The sequence below is a fragment of the Bos mutus genome, chromosome 5, assembly GCF_027580195.1.
Source record: "Bos mutus isolate GX-2022 chromosome 5, NWIPB_WYAK_1.1, whole genome shotgun sequence".
Classification (NCBI taxonomy): Eukaryota; Metazoa; Chordata; class Mammalia; order Artiodactyla; family Bovidae; genus Bos; species Bos mutus.
The window spans coordinates 61473033-61490458 of record NC_091621.1 but is presented as its reverse complement, the minus strand read 5'-3'; the positions used below and the strand labels follow the sequence as shown (position 1 = coordinate 61490458).

General features: G+C 34.4%; 1 protein-coding gene across 7 annotated transcripts in view; it reads right to left on the bottom strand.

Annotated features, from left to right (window-relative positions):
• Positions 1-17426, bottom strand: part of PPFIA2 (PTPRF interacting protein alpha 2) — a 503973-nt gene that overhangs the window by 103532 nt on the left and 383015 nt on the right. For all 7 annotated transcript variants that reach the window (XM_070370959.1, XM_070370962.1, XM_070370958.1 and 4 more), the window contains 6 exons: positions 13690-13836; positions 12460-12594; positions 6236-6319; positions 5858-5989; positions 4272-4334; positions 54-145 (listed from right to left, as the gene is read on the bottom strand). In XM_070370959.1, coding sequence (XP_070227060.1) covers positions 54-145; positions 4272-4334; positions 5858-5989; positions 6236-6319; positions 12460-12594; positions 13690-13836 — 653 coding nt within the window. The remainder of the gene's footprint in view (positions 1-53; positions 146-4271; positions 4335-5857; positions 5990-6235; positions 6320-12459; positions 12595-13689; positions 13837-17426) is intronic.

Here is a 17426-nt window from a genome sequence, read left to right as displayed (position 1 = left end):
AAGTTCACATTGATTTTTGGTGAACTATAGATAAGCTTTTAATTTAATATTACCTTGGTATTGTGGGTTCAATTAAAGAGCCAGTTCTCATTTTCAACTGGTCAAGTTCAGATCTCAGCTTTTCAATTTCTTCTGCTAACCTTTCCTAAAAATCAAAGAGGTGTTACTCGGATGATAGGCATATACCAATAATACCAACATTCAATTATGATAAACCAACTACTAAGCTTAATAACTTTCTAAAAATGGAAAAAGAATTAATATATTTTTATTAAGTATTGTTAGATATGACAGCAAAAAATGCCTGACTTTCCCCTTGAGATGAAAATGTGACAGAAGAAATTAATACAATTTTACCCACATTCTCTAGTACTCACTAATCCTAAATCTTTCTAAACATATGGGAAAAATAAGATCATGACTAGCTATATATACATCACTTCAAAATCAGAGTAGAAAGCATAGCTGTTTAAAAAATCAAGAAAAGGTTAAGAAAAGGATGATAAAAAGTCATCACCTGATATGAGCTAAAGTTATTAGCTTGGTATTGGTACAATAACTTGTGCATCTGAGAATTTTCTAAGATTGGCATTATCAGTTTCAGTCTGTAAATTTATGAAGACAAGAGTGATCTTATAGCCCTTAATTAAATGCTCATGTAAGCACTCAGTTTTGTTTTTGTGATTATAAATTTTATAGCATTATAAATATTTAAATGTGTCCTTCTGTATTTTCCATGGCTATTATTTTTCCCCCTCTGCAGGGGCCAATGATGGCCATTTTATTGGACCCATACTTCTTTTCTCACCATGACCTTTTTTCAGTGTGGCCTTTGCAATGTTTATCGTATCTGTTCTTTTTATTCTTTCTACTGCCATCCTTTATTACACATATTTTTACCTTTTTCCTGAATTATTTTACCAACTTCCACAGAGGCATCATTCCCTTCCATCTCTTGCCCACACATTCCTCTGCTAGCTGTATCATCTTTAAAGACATATATGATCAAATAAAACTCTTGCTTATAGTTATCTGATACATTCTTATTATATTTATTAATTCATTGATTCATTATTTCCACAAATATACAATGAGCACCTCTTGTGTGGTAGGCTTTAAGATACAGCATGCATGCTACAGCAATGAACTGTCAAATTTCCTGCCCTCATGTAATTTACAATCTAGCAGAAAAGACAGTAAACAATTTGGGTTTATAGGATGTTGGTAGGAAGTAGAAAATAGCAGAGTAAAGGAAGGCTCTGAATTAAGTGATACTTGATCAAAGACGGAGAGAAAGGGAGGGAGATAAAAAAAATACCTTCAGGAAAGGAATGGCAAGTAGGAGGAATGGTGGGTGCAAAGGCCTCTTTGGGGGACCACATTTGGTGAGGGAGAGGGCAAGGAGGCTTTTGTGTCTGGACTGGAAAAGTTAAGGAGAAAGGCAAGTGGTAATCGGTTTAGGAAATCATGCTAACAGGATTTGGTAAGGGTAGGCCTGAAAGCTCTGTAAACCATCTTAAAGTGTCTGGCTTTTACTCTGAGTGAGATAGGGAATGACTTGGGGATTTTTGAGTAGAGAAGTGACCTGATGATTTTGATGGCTGTGAGGTGAACTGATGAATGGGACTGGAAGGCAGGGAAGAAATGAAATTATTACTGCTCTTCCAAAAACAGGCCAAGAGGATTATGGCTTGGACAACCGTGGTGTCAGAAGAGAATGGCAAGGATATTGGTTGCATTCTGAAGATAGAACTGAGAGAATTTGCTATTGAACTGGCTAAGGGGTGTGGATCAAGAAAGAGGTCAAGAATAGCTCCAAGATTTTTAACCTGAATAATTAAGGGGAAGAAGTTGTGACCTATTGATATGACTGCTGGGTGTTGATTAGGTTAATTGGTAGTGGTGTTTTGGGAGTTGAGGGGATTACTTGTTAAGATGGAGATGCCCGTGAGTCCAAATAGAGATACTGAATTGGCTCTTGAATAAATGAACTCCTTCAGGAACGAGGACCCAGTAGGTGATCTAAATTTGTAAGTACTCAATTTACAAATGGTATTTAAAATCTATGAACTCACCAAGGACTGAACATACAGAATATATCCAAGGATGGTCCTAGGAACTTTAGAGATCAAGATAATGAAGAGAAACATGAAGAAAATAAGTTGAGTATATGAAGGATTTTACTCATAATGGACTTTGCTGCTGCTGCTAAGTCGTGTCAGTCGTGTCTGACTGTGTGCGACCCCATAGACGGCAGCCCACCAGGCTCCGTCGTCCCTGGGATTCTCCAGGCAAGAAAACTGGAGTGGGTTGCCATTTCCTCCTCCAATGCATGAAAGTGAAAAGTGAAAGTGAAGACGTTCAGTCGTGTCCAACTCTCAGTGACCCCATGGACTGCAGCCCACCAGGCTCCTCCGTCCATGGGATTTTCCAGGCAAAAGAGTAGTGGAGTGGGGTGCCATTGCTTTCTCCATAATGGACTTTGAGTTATAGATAATTGAGTGGAAATTTGAGAAGTTATAGATGTGGGTTAGATTAGGAAATGTGTTCAGCTGTATGGAATGGCATTTAGAAATGATGTATGACCTGGGATTTGCTTCCTCTAGATACTGACATGAACAGGGATGTAAAGCATGGAATGATTTGTACTGCTGATTGCCTGGGCAGATTGTTGGAGTTATAAGGTTCAGGTAGGTGGTTTGGGAGTGGGTTCTGGGGATCTTGCCAGAAGCACACAGAGCTTTGAATAACATAACATTCCAGAATAGGATCGAGTCCAAAATTCACAATCTGGTAACACTCTAGTCCTTTAAACACATACCAGTCACAGCAAACTTCTGGTGATTCAGCAAATCAACCATCTTTGTTTTTTCTCCACACTACTGCATAGGTATGTCCTCTTCCCTACCCTTCTCTGTTGGTTAAGATCATATGTGCCTTCAAGAGCTGGATGAAACATCATCTTCTTCATGGAGACATTCTGAACTACTCCAGAAAGAATTAGATGCTATCTTGTAGGCACCATACTGAATTGTTCTTATACACCTATCTTTCAGGGGATAAGAGTATGTGCATCCTGACTGTGGGACAAAATAGCTATTTTTAAATTAATACCATAATATGTAGCATTCAATATGGTTAGATGTACAATTGTTCCTTCTTCTCTTTATTCTCTCATCTTTTCCAATACCTTCCAAATGTCATATGTTGTCAGATCTTCCATCCCTTCCTTCTCCCTCTCCTTTTCTGCCTCTCTCCCTTCATTCCTTTCTTCCTTCCATCTGTTTCTTCCTTCCCTCTATTACTCCCTCTTTCCCTCCCTCCTGCCCATCTCTGTTTCCATTCCTTTCGTCTTTTGTTGAGCACACTTATTAAGACAGTGATTAGGTATTATTTCATTTACCTATGCTGAACAAAATAAGACAAAATTGCTAACAAGAATTTTACACGCTAAGGAAGGAGGAAAAGACATTATCAATGACAGCTTTTAATGTTTCATAATCTGGTCCTTATCTGTCTAGTCTCTCATGTATTCTACAATAAGAATAACTGATTCCAGTAAAACTGCTAAGCCCATTATTATTTAAGATCTCAAACCTAACTACTCATCCTCTCCTCACTCTAAGCACCTGCAATCAGGGCACAGGTACTGTATTTGAAAGACCTGCACCACAGTCCTATCTTTCCTTAAAGTTTTCTGAAACCTTCTTCAGAGCATCAGTATATGGTGATCTCTCTTACCTGTAGTTCTTATCGTCTATTTCCCTCATTTGGCACTTGGCATCTGCTACTCTACAATTCATTGCCTTGTGCTTTTTCCCCTGAGACTTTTTCAGATACTTTAGAACTAAGATTTTGTTCGCAAAGATGTAACTTATCACAACTGTTATGCACAGTAGTTATTTAATACATTGCAGCTAAAATAATCTCAGACTAGACACAAATCAGTGCATACAATTTTATATAAAGTTCAAAAAAGTAAAAATAATTTTTATTTTTCTGTTAGCAGTCAAGATAGTGATTATCCTTTAGCATAAAAGTTGCAATTATAGGCTAACAACGGGGGGCTTCCAGGCTGTTGATTTTTAGTGTGTTGGCTTGTAAAAGTTTATCAGGCTCTCTTTCTATATGTACACTTTTCTGTATGTATTACATAAAATTTAAACTATTTTAAAAGATAATATCCTAAAATTATTATCAAATTTATTTTACAAAAAAACATTCACCATGGTGAAATAGAAAAGTGGACAAAATGTAAGGTTCCATAATACCTTATCATGTAAAGATTCTTCCAGATTCTTTCTGAAAGTTTCTGATTCTTGAATTAAAACATTCTACAGAAAAGGAAAGAAGAACAGATAAATAATTAATAAAGTAAAGAGAAAATCACTCAATGTGTAGATTAATTTTCTATGACTCAAGAATTTTCTTTGATTCCTTCCTTGGCACCATTTATTTTTTGGTTTCCATGGAAACTAAGTTTCAATGGAATCTTTAAACAAGACACTTGAACATTTTTAGAAATACATAATTAAAATGGGAAGTGTCATTTTGTAACAGTTGGATTGACATATAAGATAACTATTAACTTTTAAACTATTTTTGTCAACCTCTTCTTAGTCTTTTAAAAAAAAATAAAATAAAATTTGAAATAATCAGTTTACTCTTTAAATGAGAAAAAGTGAATAAAAAGCAAAATATTAGCTAAAGCTGTCACAGAGAAGAATTCAGATGAACTCATTTTTATTACCTGAAGAAAGAAAAATTTAAGATCATATATTTTAAAGATTCAATTTCTGAACCTTTATTTCATATACAGAATGAACAATTTCTAATAATGATTAAATTATTAAATAAAAATAAAATTTAGCTATTTAAAAATTAATGTTACATGACATGATATATAAATAACTTGCATGATAGATTAAAAAAAAATCCTTGCCATAAAAGTATTACTATTTTTAGAATCTTTATATTTTTCTTGTAGTATTACAAAGCATGATTTATAATAATGTATTCTTTTTAAATTCATAGAGTAAAAAAGTAAGAGTTTGGGAACTGGCATGCACTTGGAACGGAATAGGAAGAAGGTATGCCTTATGACTTGATGGGTAAACTGATCAAATTTCTTTAACATTTTCTTGAAACATTTTTCCTGTTTTGGTTTACTGTATGGAGCAGGGGGAAATGTCTAGTTTAAGTAGTGACTGGCATTCAGTCTAAATTTCCAAAATGATTTCTCCACCTGGGTTTTAATTCCTACCTTTTTTATACCATGGAACTGGCAATCAGCTGACAAAACTTTTGTTGATCTGGTAGTTGACAACTATTAATGAGACATATAAATTGTGAGTGAAATTGCAGATGGTACAAAAGCCTGTTTTTGGAAACAATATGGCTGAAAGTATTGCATTTCTAAATTCTGTGGTGAGATTGACACTGGTTTTATGGTGATATAAACTCACTCACATTTTGGCTTTTAGATTAGTAGCAGATTCAGATACTTGAAACATTTGAATGGTTCATATCCAAAATACTATTTTTTGTCTTAATCTTTTTTGCACACCAGGTGAGAAATAAATGAAACACTTTCATCACAAAACCATACCACATTTCAATACATTTGTCTATATGATCATGCTACATATATTATATAACATGTAACTTTTTTTATTCACTTAAAAATTGATCTTACATATTTTTATAGAAGCCATTTGTTCACTTTTAAGATGTATCAGGCTCCTTTCAAATTAAAGAAAGTAAATGGATCCTCTGACCAATACTATGATTGCAGCAGAGCAGAAAGCAAGCATGATCATAAGAATATAGCTAATAATCATGTGATTGGTCATTTTACCTTCTCTTCTAGAGCGGCCATCCGTTCCTTTAAATGTAGCTGTAAGCGTTCATTGGATTCTGTCAGAAGTCTGTCCACAGTATCAGATAATCTTTTGTTGTGCTCCTCATTCATTTTCTCTCTTTGCCTAGCCTTATATCCAAATAAATAAATTTAACATAAGAATCGTTTAAAAATTATTTGGGTTTGTTTTTATATTTTTTCTAGTTTAAATATTGGATTTAATTTTATGTCTGTTTTGATTAAATTGGCAGAAGCTCTGGCATATCCATATGATTTTTAAATATAACCCATAATCAAGAAAGGCATTCATTTCTTATATGTAGAGTATAAATCCATAAACTGAGGCTTGAGAGGGATGGCTGTTAAAATACATACTCTTTGAAGTTCTTGATTTTTCTCTTCCAGTTGACCTTCGAGATGCCTCATCCGTTCTTCAATGTTTCCATGTCTTTCTTCAGCCTGTTAAGAAATATGAAGAATGCATCTGACACGTAAGATGTGGCTAAGACTTTTCCTCTAAATAAACTGAAATAAAATGTAAAGCAAGCTACTACCAACTGCAAATGTAGTTTTCAAAAAATAAACTTTCTTTCAACAGGCAGCTGAACAGCATTGCTTGAAATGTGTCAGCTACAAAGGCCTGTCACATCCAAGCATCAGCAAAACATTGGAGTTATTTATGAGCAATGAGATCAGCCAAATGTAACATGCAGACTGTGCATGGTTTGAACACAAACCTGCCATTGTCCAATCTTAAGCTCCTGAAGCACTCAACTGCACAGATGGTCGATTATCAATAAACAAAAAGTAACAAAATTTTTAGAAATGAAAAGAAAAAATTAGATGGATTCTATTTAGCGATAGAAAGTAAAGTCCAGTAGGACTACCTTCCTACGTATGGAGATCATTTCTTGTAGTTTAGCTTCCATAACATATTGATAATCATCAGATGAGGTAGAAGAGGTTGGATCAGACTAACAAGTCAAGGAAAAGGAGAGGGACAAAATTGAAAAATCAGAACTAAAGACACTGACACTGAACAGAACATAGCACAGAATGCTTAAAAGAAAAGTGTGACAGCAAATTTAATACTTTAATAGACAGAATTTTATGTGGAAAGAACTACACTGATATTTGGTGAACATGATGCAGTTGATGGTTGTAAGTGAAAAACAATGATATGCTCAAATAAAAAGCTACCAACCTAAGGTATGAAAGGTTAGTGATGGCTGGCGATGAACGATTACTACAGAACGAATTAAAGCAACTCTGAGAGTCATGTAATCGTTGGAATTATGGGAAACCAAACACTAGAATATGTTTCTGATACACTGTCATAAGTTTTGTGTTTTGGTTTGTTATATTACTTAAAAATCATGGAAACAGTGTACCTCAATGTTGAGGAGTAGGCCAAGGCAATGATCTCAGGTGAAATAAATTTGGAACAGTATTTATTATAAACCCAACTCTGTAGAAATCAGAGAAGAAGCTAAGCTATGGGGTTAATTAATAATTGGAGTATTCTCCAATTCAAGCAGGATTGAGTTTCCTCAGCAACAGTGGCAAACTTACAAAATGACTTCTGGTCTCTGAATACACACTATGGTTGTAGGTGTAAAACCTTAGCATCTACTCTTAGACATAGCCTTAATTTGACATTTTAAATGAAAACGATTAAAAGTCCTCAAATTACCAAAGGGATAGTAGTGCCGTGAGGACAAGAATACTTATGGTGAACTTTCCTGAAAGACACAAGGGGCCATTCCAAAACCGATTCTGCGTTGATTTGTTGCTATGGAAACTAAAGAGTGCCCTAAAGTGAAAAGGCGGGACAGTGCCTTTGTGAGGCACTTAATGTTTGCCCCGTCACAAGGTTAGTTACATGTCTTGGAGGTGAATGTCAGGTAACCACAGATGCAGAGTGTTCAACACATGACATTGCTGATAGCTGAATTGTATTAGTATGTTATGCACAGATTACATGTAAAGTTACATCAACATTTTAATCATAATTACAAGTTAAATGATCACAACAGCCAAAGTACCTTATATCAGTATAAACAATATTTAACTCCAGAGCATATTCTATTACATTTTATAAGTTTATTCTAAAACAGAGAAACTTACTTTATGCAAATATGAGACTATATATAAATATGTCATGCAGTACCTGAAAAGAAATAGTAACCTATTCATGTATTGGTTCATATGCATATGTACTATTTTATCCAACAAATTCCAACTTAATCTATAAAATGAACATTTAACATTTAACTAATTGGCTTATGTGAATTATAATTCAACATTTATATTTTATAAGATTTTCCTTCTGATATTTTTATTTCATAAATTGGCAAAGTAATGAAGAAAAAAGAAATAAACAATTTCTCTCCCCAAATCTCCAACCAGAAGCAATAAAGAATGCTACCATAGTCTTCAAATGCTACAAGACAATTTTATAATATTATTTAAAATTTATAATTCAATTATTAATACTGTATATGGGTCAAAATATTACTGAAATGATATACTTTAAATTCTTAAACAGATCTGTAATCTCTCAAAATTAAATTTTAACAAGTAATGTTATGACAATTAGTCAGGTGATTGATTCAAGGTAGTCAAAGCATGAACATTTCTATTTGCAAAAGTAGAGTTAGTATATCTTTCCAAGGTCCTTAAAACTGCTACTGTTTATATCTTAACGACTGAAAACACACCAAACACTGTGAAACTCCACTTCAGAGATTAAACAAGAATTCTGTCACTATTTTGTTGATATTTTTAAGTCACTATTTTGTTCATATTTTTTATTGGTACTAAAAATGGATGAAATACCTTATGAAATTCAAGATGAATTATGTCCTTGCTGAGGGAATATGCATTTTAATTAAAAAAGTAAACATCATAAATCAAAAGATTGGGAGCCCAAAATGTTTATTAGTTGTGTATTCACTCACCGAAGCCAAATTTTTCATTTTATCCCTAGCCACCAGCATTCAAATCTTTTGACTTTCTGAAAGCCTTAACTGAGCTTTAGCTACCTATTTTTACACATAAGCCCACATACATACATACATACACACCACCAGCAGAAGAAAAGGTTGTCTTATCAACCAAAAGGTAAATTCAGACATCATCTCTAAACAAGCACTGGATAAATGTGCAAGCACTACTGATTTATGTTCATCTGAACCCGAGGAAGACTGCAATTTAAGGAAATGATGTAAATGCTAGAGTCACGCAAAAACAGTCTGCAATTTTATGACTCCTTGATGGGATATAGGGCGTATAGTGGTTTCACTCTCTAATGTGACAAGACAATTTTCAAATAAGCTAAAGTTTTAGAAAAAATTACAGGAAAAAATGGTTTTGAGAAGAAGGGGAATATATTTGGAAATGGAGAAGGAATTAAAATTAAAGAGAGGAGGGCCAAAGAGAATAAAAAATACATAGCAGATAATAAAAGAAAAAATACATACAGACCAAATAAAATACATGAAAGGTTGTTAATAAAATCATTCAAAACATAGGATAGGGAGTCTAGATTTAAATTAAGCATACATCATAAATTAGTGAGAAGTCAAAAATATTATGAAGTAGAAAAAGACTACGGAGGTCAATAACAGTAAGGTTTCAAAAACAAACGGGTATGGAAACAATGAACTAAAGCTGGTTTTAGAGACAGTCCCTTTAGGTCTTGAGAACAGAAGATAAAAAAATGCTTAAAAATTATTTTAGCCATCAAACTTGGGAGAGCAAATGAAAGACTGAAAGACTGATCTTCAAATGTTATAAAAGGGTTACAAGCAGAGGGAGTAAATTGAAAACAAAATCTCAGGACCGGAGGAGCGTGAATAATGAATTAAATATGGCCATCCGAAAACTATATATCTGAAATAATCTGTTGATACACAGCCAGTCAGTAGAGAAAACAGCAAAAAGGACAAGCAGAGTGAATTCTAGCAGCTTCACACATTTTAAGAGAGATAAAACTGCTCAAAAGGGAGGAAACCAAAAGGTCTAGATGAAGTAGAATTTTAGTAATGTATTATTGGAGAGGTTCTGGGTGAAGTCGCTCAATCGTGTCTGACTCTTTGCAACCCCGTGGACTGTAGCCCACCAGGCTCCTCTGTCCATGGGATTCTCCAGGCAAGAATACTGGAGTGGGTTGCCATTTCTTTCTCCAGGGGATCTTCCTGACCTAGGGATCGAACCCAGGTCTCCCGCATTGCAGGCAGATGCTTTAATCTCTGAGCCATCTGGGAAGCCCAAAGTATTATTAGGTAGGAGTAAACGGAGGAAATTTCCAGGCAATAGTACTGGAGTGGGTTGCCATTTTCTTCTTCAGCGGATCTTTCCGACCCAGGGATGGAACCCAGGTCTCCCGCATTGTAGACAGATGCTTTACCATCTGAGCCACCAGGGAAGTCCAATAAACTGAGGAAGTACTTTGGGTGCATAAATGAATACAGGTATCAAATAGGATCCCAATACAATTAAATGGAGGGCGAGACAGATGAGATACCTACTTTAAGTTATTTTTAAATTCTAAATTAAGGATTCTTAGGGATATTTAATTAAAGCCTCATTTGTCAAGTATTATGTTTTAAATTACGCTTTATTCTCAATCAATCAGAGGTTAATTTGGGGCAAATTTGCTGAATTTTAAATTGTGATTTGGGGAGAGAGATTCCAGACGTTCTTGTATTTTACTCACACAGTATTGATGACTATTTTATACTAAAATATCACAAAAGTTACTTTTATTATTTAACCACTTGCCTAACTCCTTCTAAAATATTTCAATTCAATAAGATAACTATAAAAATCCTTTATATTCCTCAGATGAAAATCCTAAGTATGCATATCTTAATCCATATTACAGTAATTTAAAATGTGCTTCCAAAAAAATAGAATACTACTAATCTGTTTGTACTTTTATATAATTTCAAGAATATTTCTCAAATTAAATAAGTTTATATTTATTTTATATGGCAAAACCAATACAATATTGTAGTTAAAAATAAAATTAAATTAAATTAAAAAATAAAATAAAAATAAACCATCAAAAAATAAATAAAATAAAATGTTAATTAAAAAAATAAAATAACAACAAGATAAAAAAAAAAAAAAGAAAGAAAGCATACATTTCTGAAACTGCCATAATGGTTTATGGTACTCTGATCTGTGACTATAGAAGGATCCACATTTTATCACCCTAATCAGACAAAAGTTCTATTCAGCTAGTTAGTCCAGTAACTCTACCGACACCCAACTATTCCAATACTTTCTACTCTGTCAACTGTTTTCCTTTCTCTATCTGATTAACTACCCTATTTGAATGAACAGGCATCAGTTTACTGTTTCTTTCTAACCATGTGCTTCTTCTGAAAGCAACAATGTGTGCCTACTTTTACTTTGCTGCATCAGTTGTTTGGGATAATCCCTAACATCAGAGTTTATCATTTGCAGTTCATATATCTATCTGAGCCATTTATTACAATGGCGCAAAAAAAAGCTTCCATGACCTAGGAGCCTGGCAGGCTACAGTCCATGGGGTTGCAGAGTCAAGACATGACTGAGTGACTAACACTTTCACTTTTCACCAACAATGTTTAAACATCTAAAACGTGTGTACCTTTTTGAATTGATATTAATATTCAAACATGCTTTTAGTGACAAAATCTGGATCTTTATTCTAGTGACATGCATATACACTTTGAAGCAATTGCCATTTCCATTTAACCGTGAAAGGTAAGAGCAGTCATTTGGGCTTCCCTGGTGGCTCAGCTGGTAAAGAATCCACCTGCAATGCAGGAGACCTGGGTTCAATCCCAGGGTTGGGAAGATCCCCTGGAGAAGGGAAAGGCTACCCACTCCAGTATTCTGGCCTGGAGAATTCCATGGACTATTCCATGGGGTTGCAAAGAGTCAGACATGACAGAGCAACTTTCACTTTCACTTTACAACATTATAATGGTTGCTAAGTTCTAAAGTAAGCAAATTGCAGAATTTTATGTCCATAATGGAGCAGTTAATTCTGAACATTCTTCAGAATATTATCGATTTTATTGGTTCAGAAGAAATTTCAACTATTAAAATCACTTTCCCTATTTAATACCTTTAGATTTTATGGCTCTACAAATCTAATTTTCAACTTCTAACAAATTTTTTTCATACTGTAATCAGAAAGAAATCAACTGCTTATGATACTTCCTGCATTTTTAAAACTATACAATTTATATTAAGCTTACTAAATTACTATGTCTCATGTATATCCATGTTAAAATCATTATGTTTTTATATTTGTTGATTATTCTTATGTACAAATATTACCATGGAAAATTAGCTATAAGAACATGAAACTTTGTTTTTGCTAATGTTTAAATAGGCAAAGAAATAATCATATTCATTTATCAATCATTCATTTCAACATAAATAAGATATATGTAATATAAAAAGTCATCTAAACAACAGACCAATATAATATAAACTCCATAAAGCCTGAAGAACATCTTTATAGATTCCATCTCGATTACTAGTCATTTCTAAAAGTATTAATATATCTAGATTGACCAATTGTTTTATTGTAGTACCTTTGTCAGGGCTGCAATTCTCTGAGCCAATTCAGCCTCTACTTCAGGTAAGGTCTCAGCTTTTCTCATAGTTTGCTGCAACTTTTGCTCAGCCAGCTCAAGACGCTCTTGTAACTGTCTATTCTTCTCTTCCATCTGAACCAGGGATGAAGAAAGAGACACTTGAATTGTCACAGTTAGGATAGCAAACACCAGTCACTAGGGGCTGTGGGCTTCAGCCTTTATCCTAGAGTTAAAATCAGCTACTACTACCACTTGTTTTCATATATTGCTTATCAATATGCCTTAATAAATTTAGCACATAAAAAATGAAAACCTTTTACCAACAACAGCAAAAAGGAATGAATAGTGAGAATTAACTTGGACAAATGAGACACAACTTAGTACTCAAACCTCAAATGCACCATAATATCAATTGACTGAAAATCTTAACAATAGCTAGAGTAGGAGAGGGAACGGATCACAGTGATTGAGAGTTCAGGCTCTAGAGATGAAGTTGGCTAACTTTTTCTGCTAAAGACCAGATAGTAAATACTCCAGGCTCTGTGTATCACAAAGTCTCTAATTCAACTATTCAATTCTACTATTGTAGCACAAAAGCAGTCAGAGATGATGATTAAATGAATGGGTATGGTTATGTTTTGATAAAACTATACTTGTAAAACAGAGCCATAGTTTTGGCATGTGGGCTATAGTTTGCCCATTCCTTCTCCAGAGCCGGATAGACCTAGGCTTCCATTATTGACTCTGCAATTACTGTACTTGTGACCCTGGGAAGGCAGTCATGTTCTCTGAACCTGAGTTTCCTCTGTATAATAAATGTACTTATTTTACTCTCAGTAAAATAATTGTATAATAATTGTTATCCTTTACACTATAATAATTGTACTTACAGGTGGTGGTTGGATTTAACTGAGGTTTTATATATATATATGTGTGTGTGTGTGTGTGTGTGTGTGTGTGTATATATATATATATATATATATATATATATATATATTATTACCACAGTTTCTGGTTCATGTCCAGATCCAAAGTAAATATTAATCATAATTTTTAAGACAAATTTCTAGATTATATACTGAAAATCACATCTATTTAGTTAGTTTGATTCTAAATTGCAGAGAATAATTTATTGCTAAGGAATACCATAGTTTACGTACTCCATGCTTTGTGAGCATGGTGAGAACACATACAGACCAGAACGAAACCAAGGTGGAGATACTGAACCTGCCGTAGGATGGCCTCTTTATTTGCTAATTCATTCTCTAGTTTGTCATTCATGTCATGTATGGAGGTAGATTCTCTCTGAGCACTGAGGTAACGCTTCTCAAGGGTCGTGATTCTTTCTTCCATGTCTTCCTTCTGAGCCATAGCCTAAAATGAAAATAATTAAAAAATCAAATCAGATTCTCAGTTTGTGTATTATCTTATTATCATTTAAATAAAATAGTAAGATATTAAAAAAAAAACTATTGCTTCCTTGAGGTAAATTTCATTCTTTTCTTTTCATAAAAGGGATGCAGGATCTCATATGTATTTTCTCAGCATATCTGTCAGAATTCTTGCATCTTGGGTTAGCAAAAAGCATTGTCTCTTTGAGAATGCAACAAAGTACATTTTAAATCTACCTACTGCACAACTGGTATTCTTAGAAAAGAAGCGGCAGAAAAATTAGCTCGTTATACAGTAGAGATAAGTACAAATATGGATAGAGTTACAAACCATAAAATTGGCACAATGGTACCTGCAGTTCCAAATTGCATTGGAATTTTCAAATGATGATAATAAATATCATCAGTATCCTTATCTTCATTTATAAGTAAGAATAACTCAGTGGTTAAAACAGGGCAAAAATGAAATAAAAAGTAAACTTGAGTCACACAAATGAATTGACAAATTTACTTTGGAACTTAACCATTTCCCTTGTTTAATTGGAATATGTTATTTTTCAATTGAAAAAGAATTTAGAGACTTCAACAAACACAGATCTCTAGGGAAAAAATCAACTATTGGTGCAAAAGGAGCAATAATTCTAAATATTATATTATAAATATAATATTAAATATTACATTAAGCAATACTTTTAAACCATATAATTCACAGATAACACGGACATAATTTTATCTTCCAAAGAGCCTAGATGAGAATTTATTAATAGGCAGATAACCTACTTCTTTGAGCTATTGGGGAAAATCGGCTCCAGAAGTGAACACCTTGGGCTTGGTGTGGTTTTCTGATAATTCGGAAAACGCTTTTACATGTTGGTGGTTTAGCCTCTAAGTTGTGTCTGACCCTTGCGACCCTATGGACTGTAGCCTGTCAGGCTCCTCTGTCCATGGAATTCTCTAGGCAAGAAAGCTGGAGTGGGTTGCCATTTCCTTCTCCATTTTTGTATAAAAAGCCTAAAACTGAGGAGATGGCGGTAGCTTCCATATATTACTATCAAGGTCTCTTTAATCACTTGTTCCTAACCAGTCTCTTTTACTCTCCTACAGGCAGAATCAATCCTGCCACACCACAGAAGAGATAAATTCTATTCCTATTTTCCAAGAGAAATAGAAGCCCTTAAATGGACAGCCTTTTAGCATCCTGAACTTCCCTCACCAGCATCTGGAAATTTAACCACATCCACACATCCTTAACTTCTACCTTTCACTTTAGAACAGCTGTTGTGCCTTCCTCAAAGTTTACTCATTATATGTATTCTGGCTTTATGCTTTTTCTACTGTAGAGATCTTGATCACTTTTTTCTCCTGAATTTTCAAGCTGATAGTAGAGGTAAATCTCAAAACAATAGCTGAAAGAATGAAACAGGCTTATAAAAGTTTTGGTATACATTAAAGGTGGAGGGCAGAGGAAAAAGAGATGATTCAAAGAAAATAAAAATAAAAAAGATAAATCATTTGCTTTACCACTGTCCATAACTGAATTGAAACTATGAAACCGAACTGTTGGAGAGGATGGGAAGATTCACCATAGCTTTAAAATTAAGTAAGCAAATTAATTTATCAGGTAATTAATAAAATCCTAGAGAAACAGAAAGCTGTTCAAAAGAAAATATTATTAAAAACCACTCCTTGGATCATTTGTGGAAACTGTTTATATAGTCATAATAATGATGAACATAATAAAGAGTCAGACATGACTGAGCACACACACACACATTCACACAATAACAACACTGAATGTAATTTTGAGATGAGTATAGTGGAAGGCTGGATGGAAGAGAAAGGAAGTGAAAGGAACAAAACAGATAAAATCTGCATATGAGACTGTTCTATACATCAGTGTCTCTTTTGCTGTCTCGTACACAGGGTTATTGTTATCATCTTTCTAAATTCCATATATATGCATTAGTATACTGTATTGGTGCTTTTCTTTCTGGCTTACTTCACTCTGTATAATAGGCTCCAGTTTCATCCACCTCATTAGAACTGATTCAAATGTATTCTTTTTAATGGCTGAGTAATACTCCATTGTGTATATGTACCACAGCTTGCTTATCCATTCATCTGCTGATGGACATCTAGGTTGCTTCCGTGTCCTGGCTATTATAAACAGTGCTGCGATGAACATTGGGGTACACGTGTCTCTTTCCCTTCTGGTTTCCTCAGTGTGTATGCCCAGCAGTGGGATTGCTGGATCGTAAGGCAGTTCTATTTCCAGTTTTTTAAGGAATCTCCACACTGTTCTCCATAGTGGCTGTACTAGTTTGCATTCCCACCAACAGTGTAAGAGGGTTCCCTTTTCTCCACACCCTCTCCAGCATTTATTATTTGTAGACTTTTGGATCGCAGCCATTCTGACTGGTGTGAAATGGTACCTCATAGTGGTTTTGATTTGCATTTCTCTGATAATGAGTGATGTTGAGCATCTTTTCATGTGTTTGTTAGCCATCTGTATGTCTTCTTTGGAGAAATGTCTATTTAGTTCTTTGGCCCATTTTTTGATTGAGGGAGAGGGTGGGAAGATTTGGGAGAATGGCATTGAAACATGTAAAATATCATGTATGAAACGAGATGCCAGTCCAGGTTCGATGCACGATACTGGATGCTTGGGGCTAGTGCACTGGGACGACCTAGAGGGATGGTATGGGGAGGGAGGAGGGAGGAGGGTTCAGGATGGGGAACACATGTATACCTGTGGCAGATTCATTTTGATATTTGGCAAAACTAATACAATTATGTAAAGTTTAAAAATAAAATTAAATTAAAAAAAAATCCTCATATGATAGCAAGACATAGTCAAAGTGAAAGTTGGTCAGTCGTGCCGACTCTCTGTGACCCCATGAACTACAGAGTTCATGGAATTCTCCAGAGCAGTATACTGGAATGGATAGCCTTTCCCTTCCCCAGGGATCTTCCCAACTCAGGGTTCAAACCCAGGTCTTCTGCATTGCAGGTGGATTCTTTACCAGCTGAGCCACAAGGGAAGCCCAAGATTACTGGAGTGGGTACTCTATCTCTTCTCCAGCGGATCTTCCCAACCCAGGAATCAAACCGGGGTCTCTTGCATTGCAGGCGGATTCTTTACCAACTGAGCTATGAGGGAAGCTCATACACATTTCTTAAATCATATCAATTTATACACAGAAAGGTTTTATTTTATTAACTAACAGTGTTAGTTTTATAATTAAAGTTGTTGAAAGGAATTATTTTATTGTTAAAGTATACAACTCTTCTAGACCTCACAAAAAACATATGCCAAACTGTTGGCATTTTTTTTTAAACAAATTAACACAAATGTAACCATGTGAATAATACTTCAACATCAGTTGCTATTTCTAAGTAACAGACATATTTTTAGAGAAATAAATTCATTTATATGGCGCTTCTTTTACAAGCATGCTTTCATGATACATAAAAACATGTTTTTTAATTTCATTTTCAATAAAATGTCTGTTCTTTTGGGAATTCTTTTAGTAATAGCAAAATCCTCAACCCTATCACCCACTAGTCCAAATA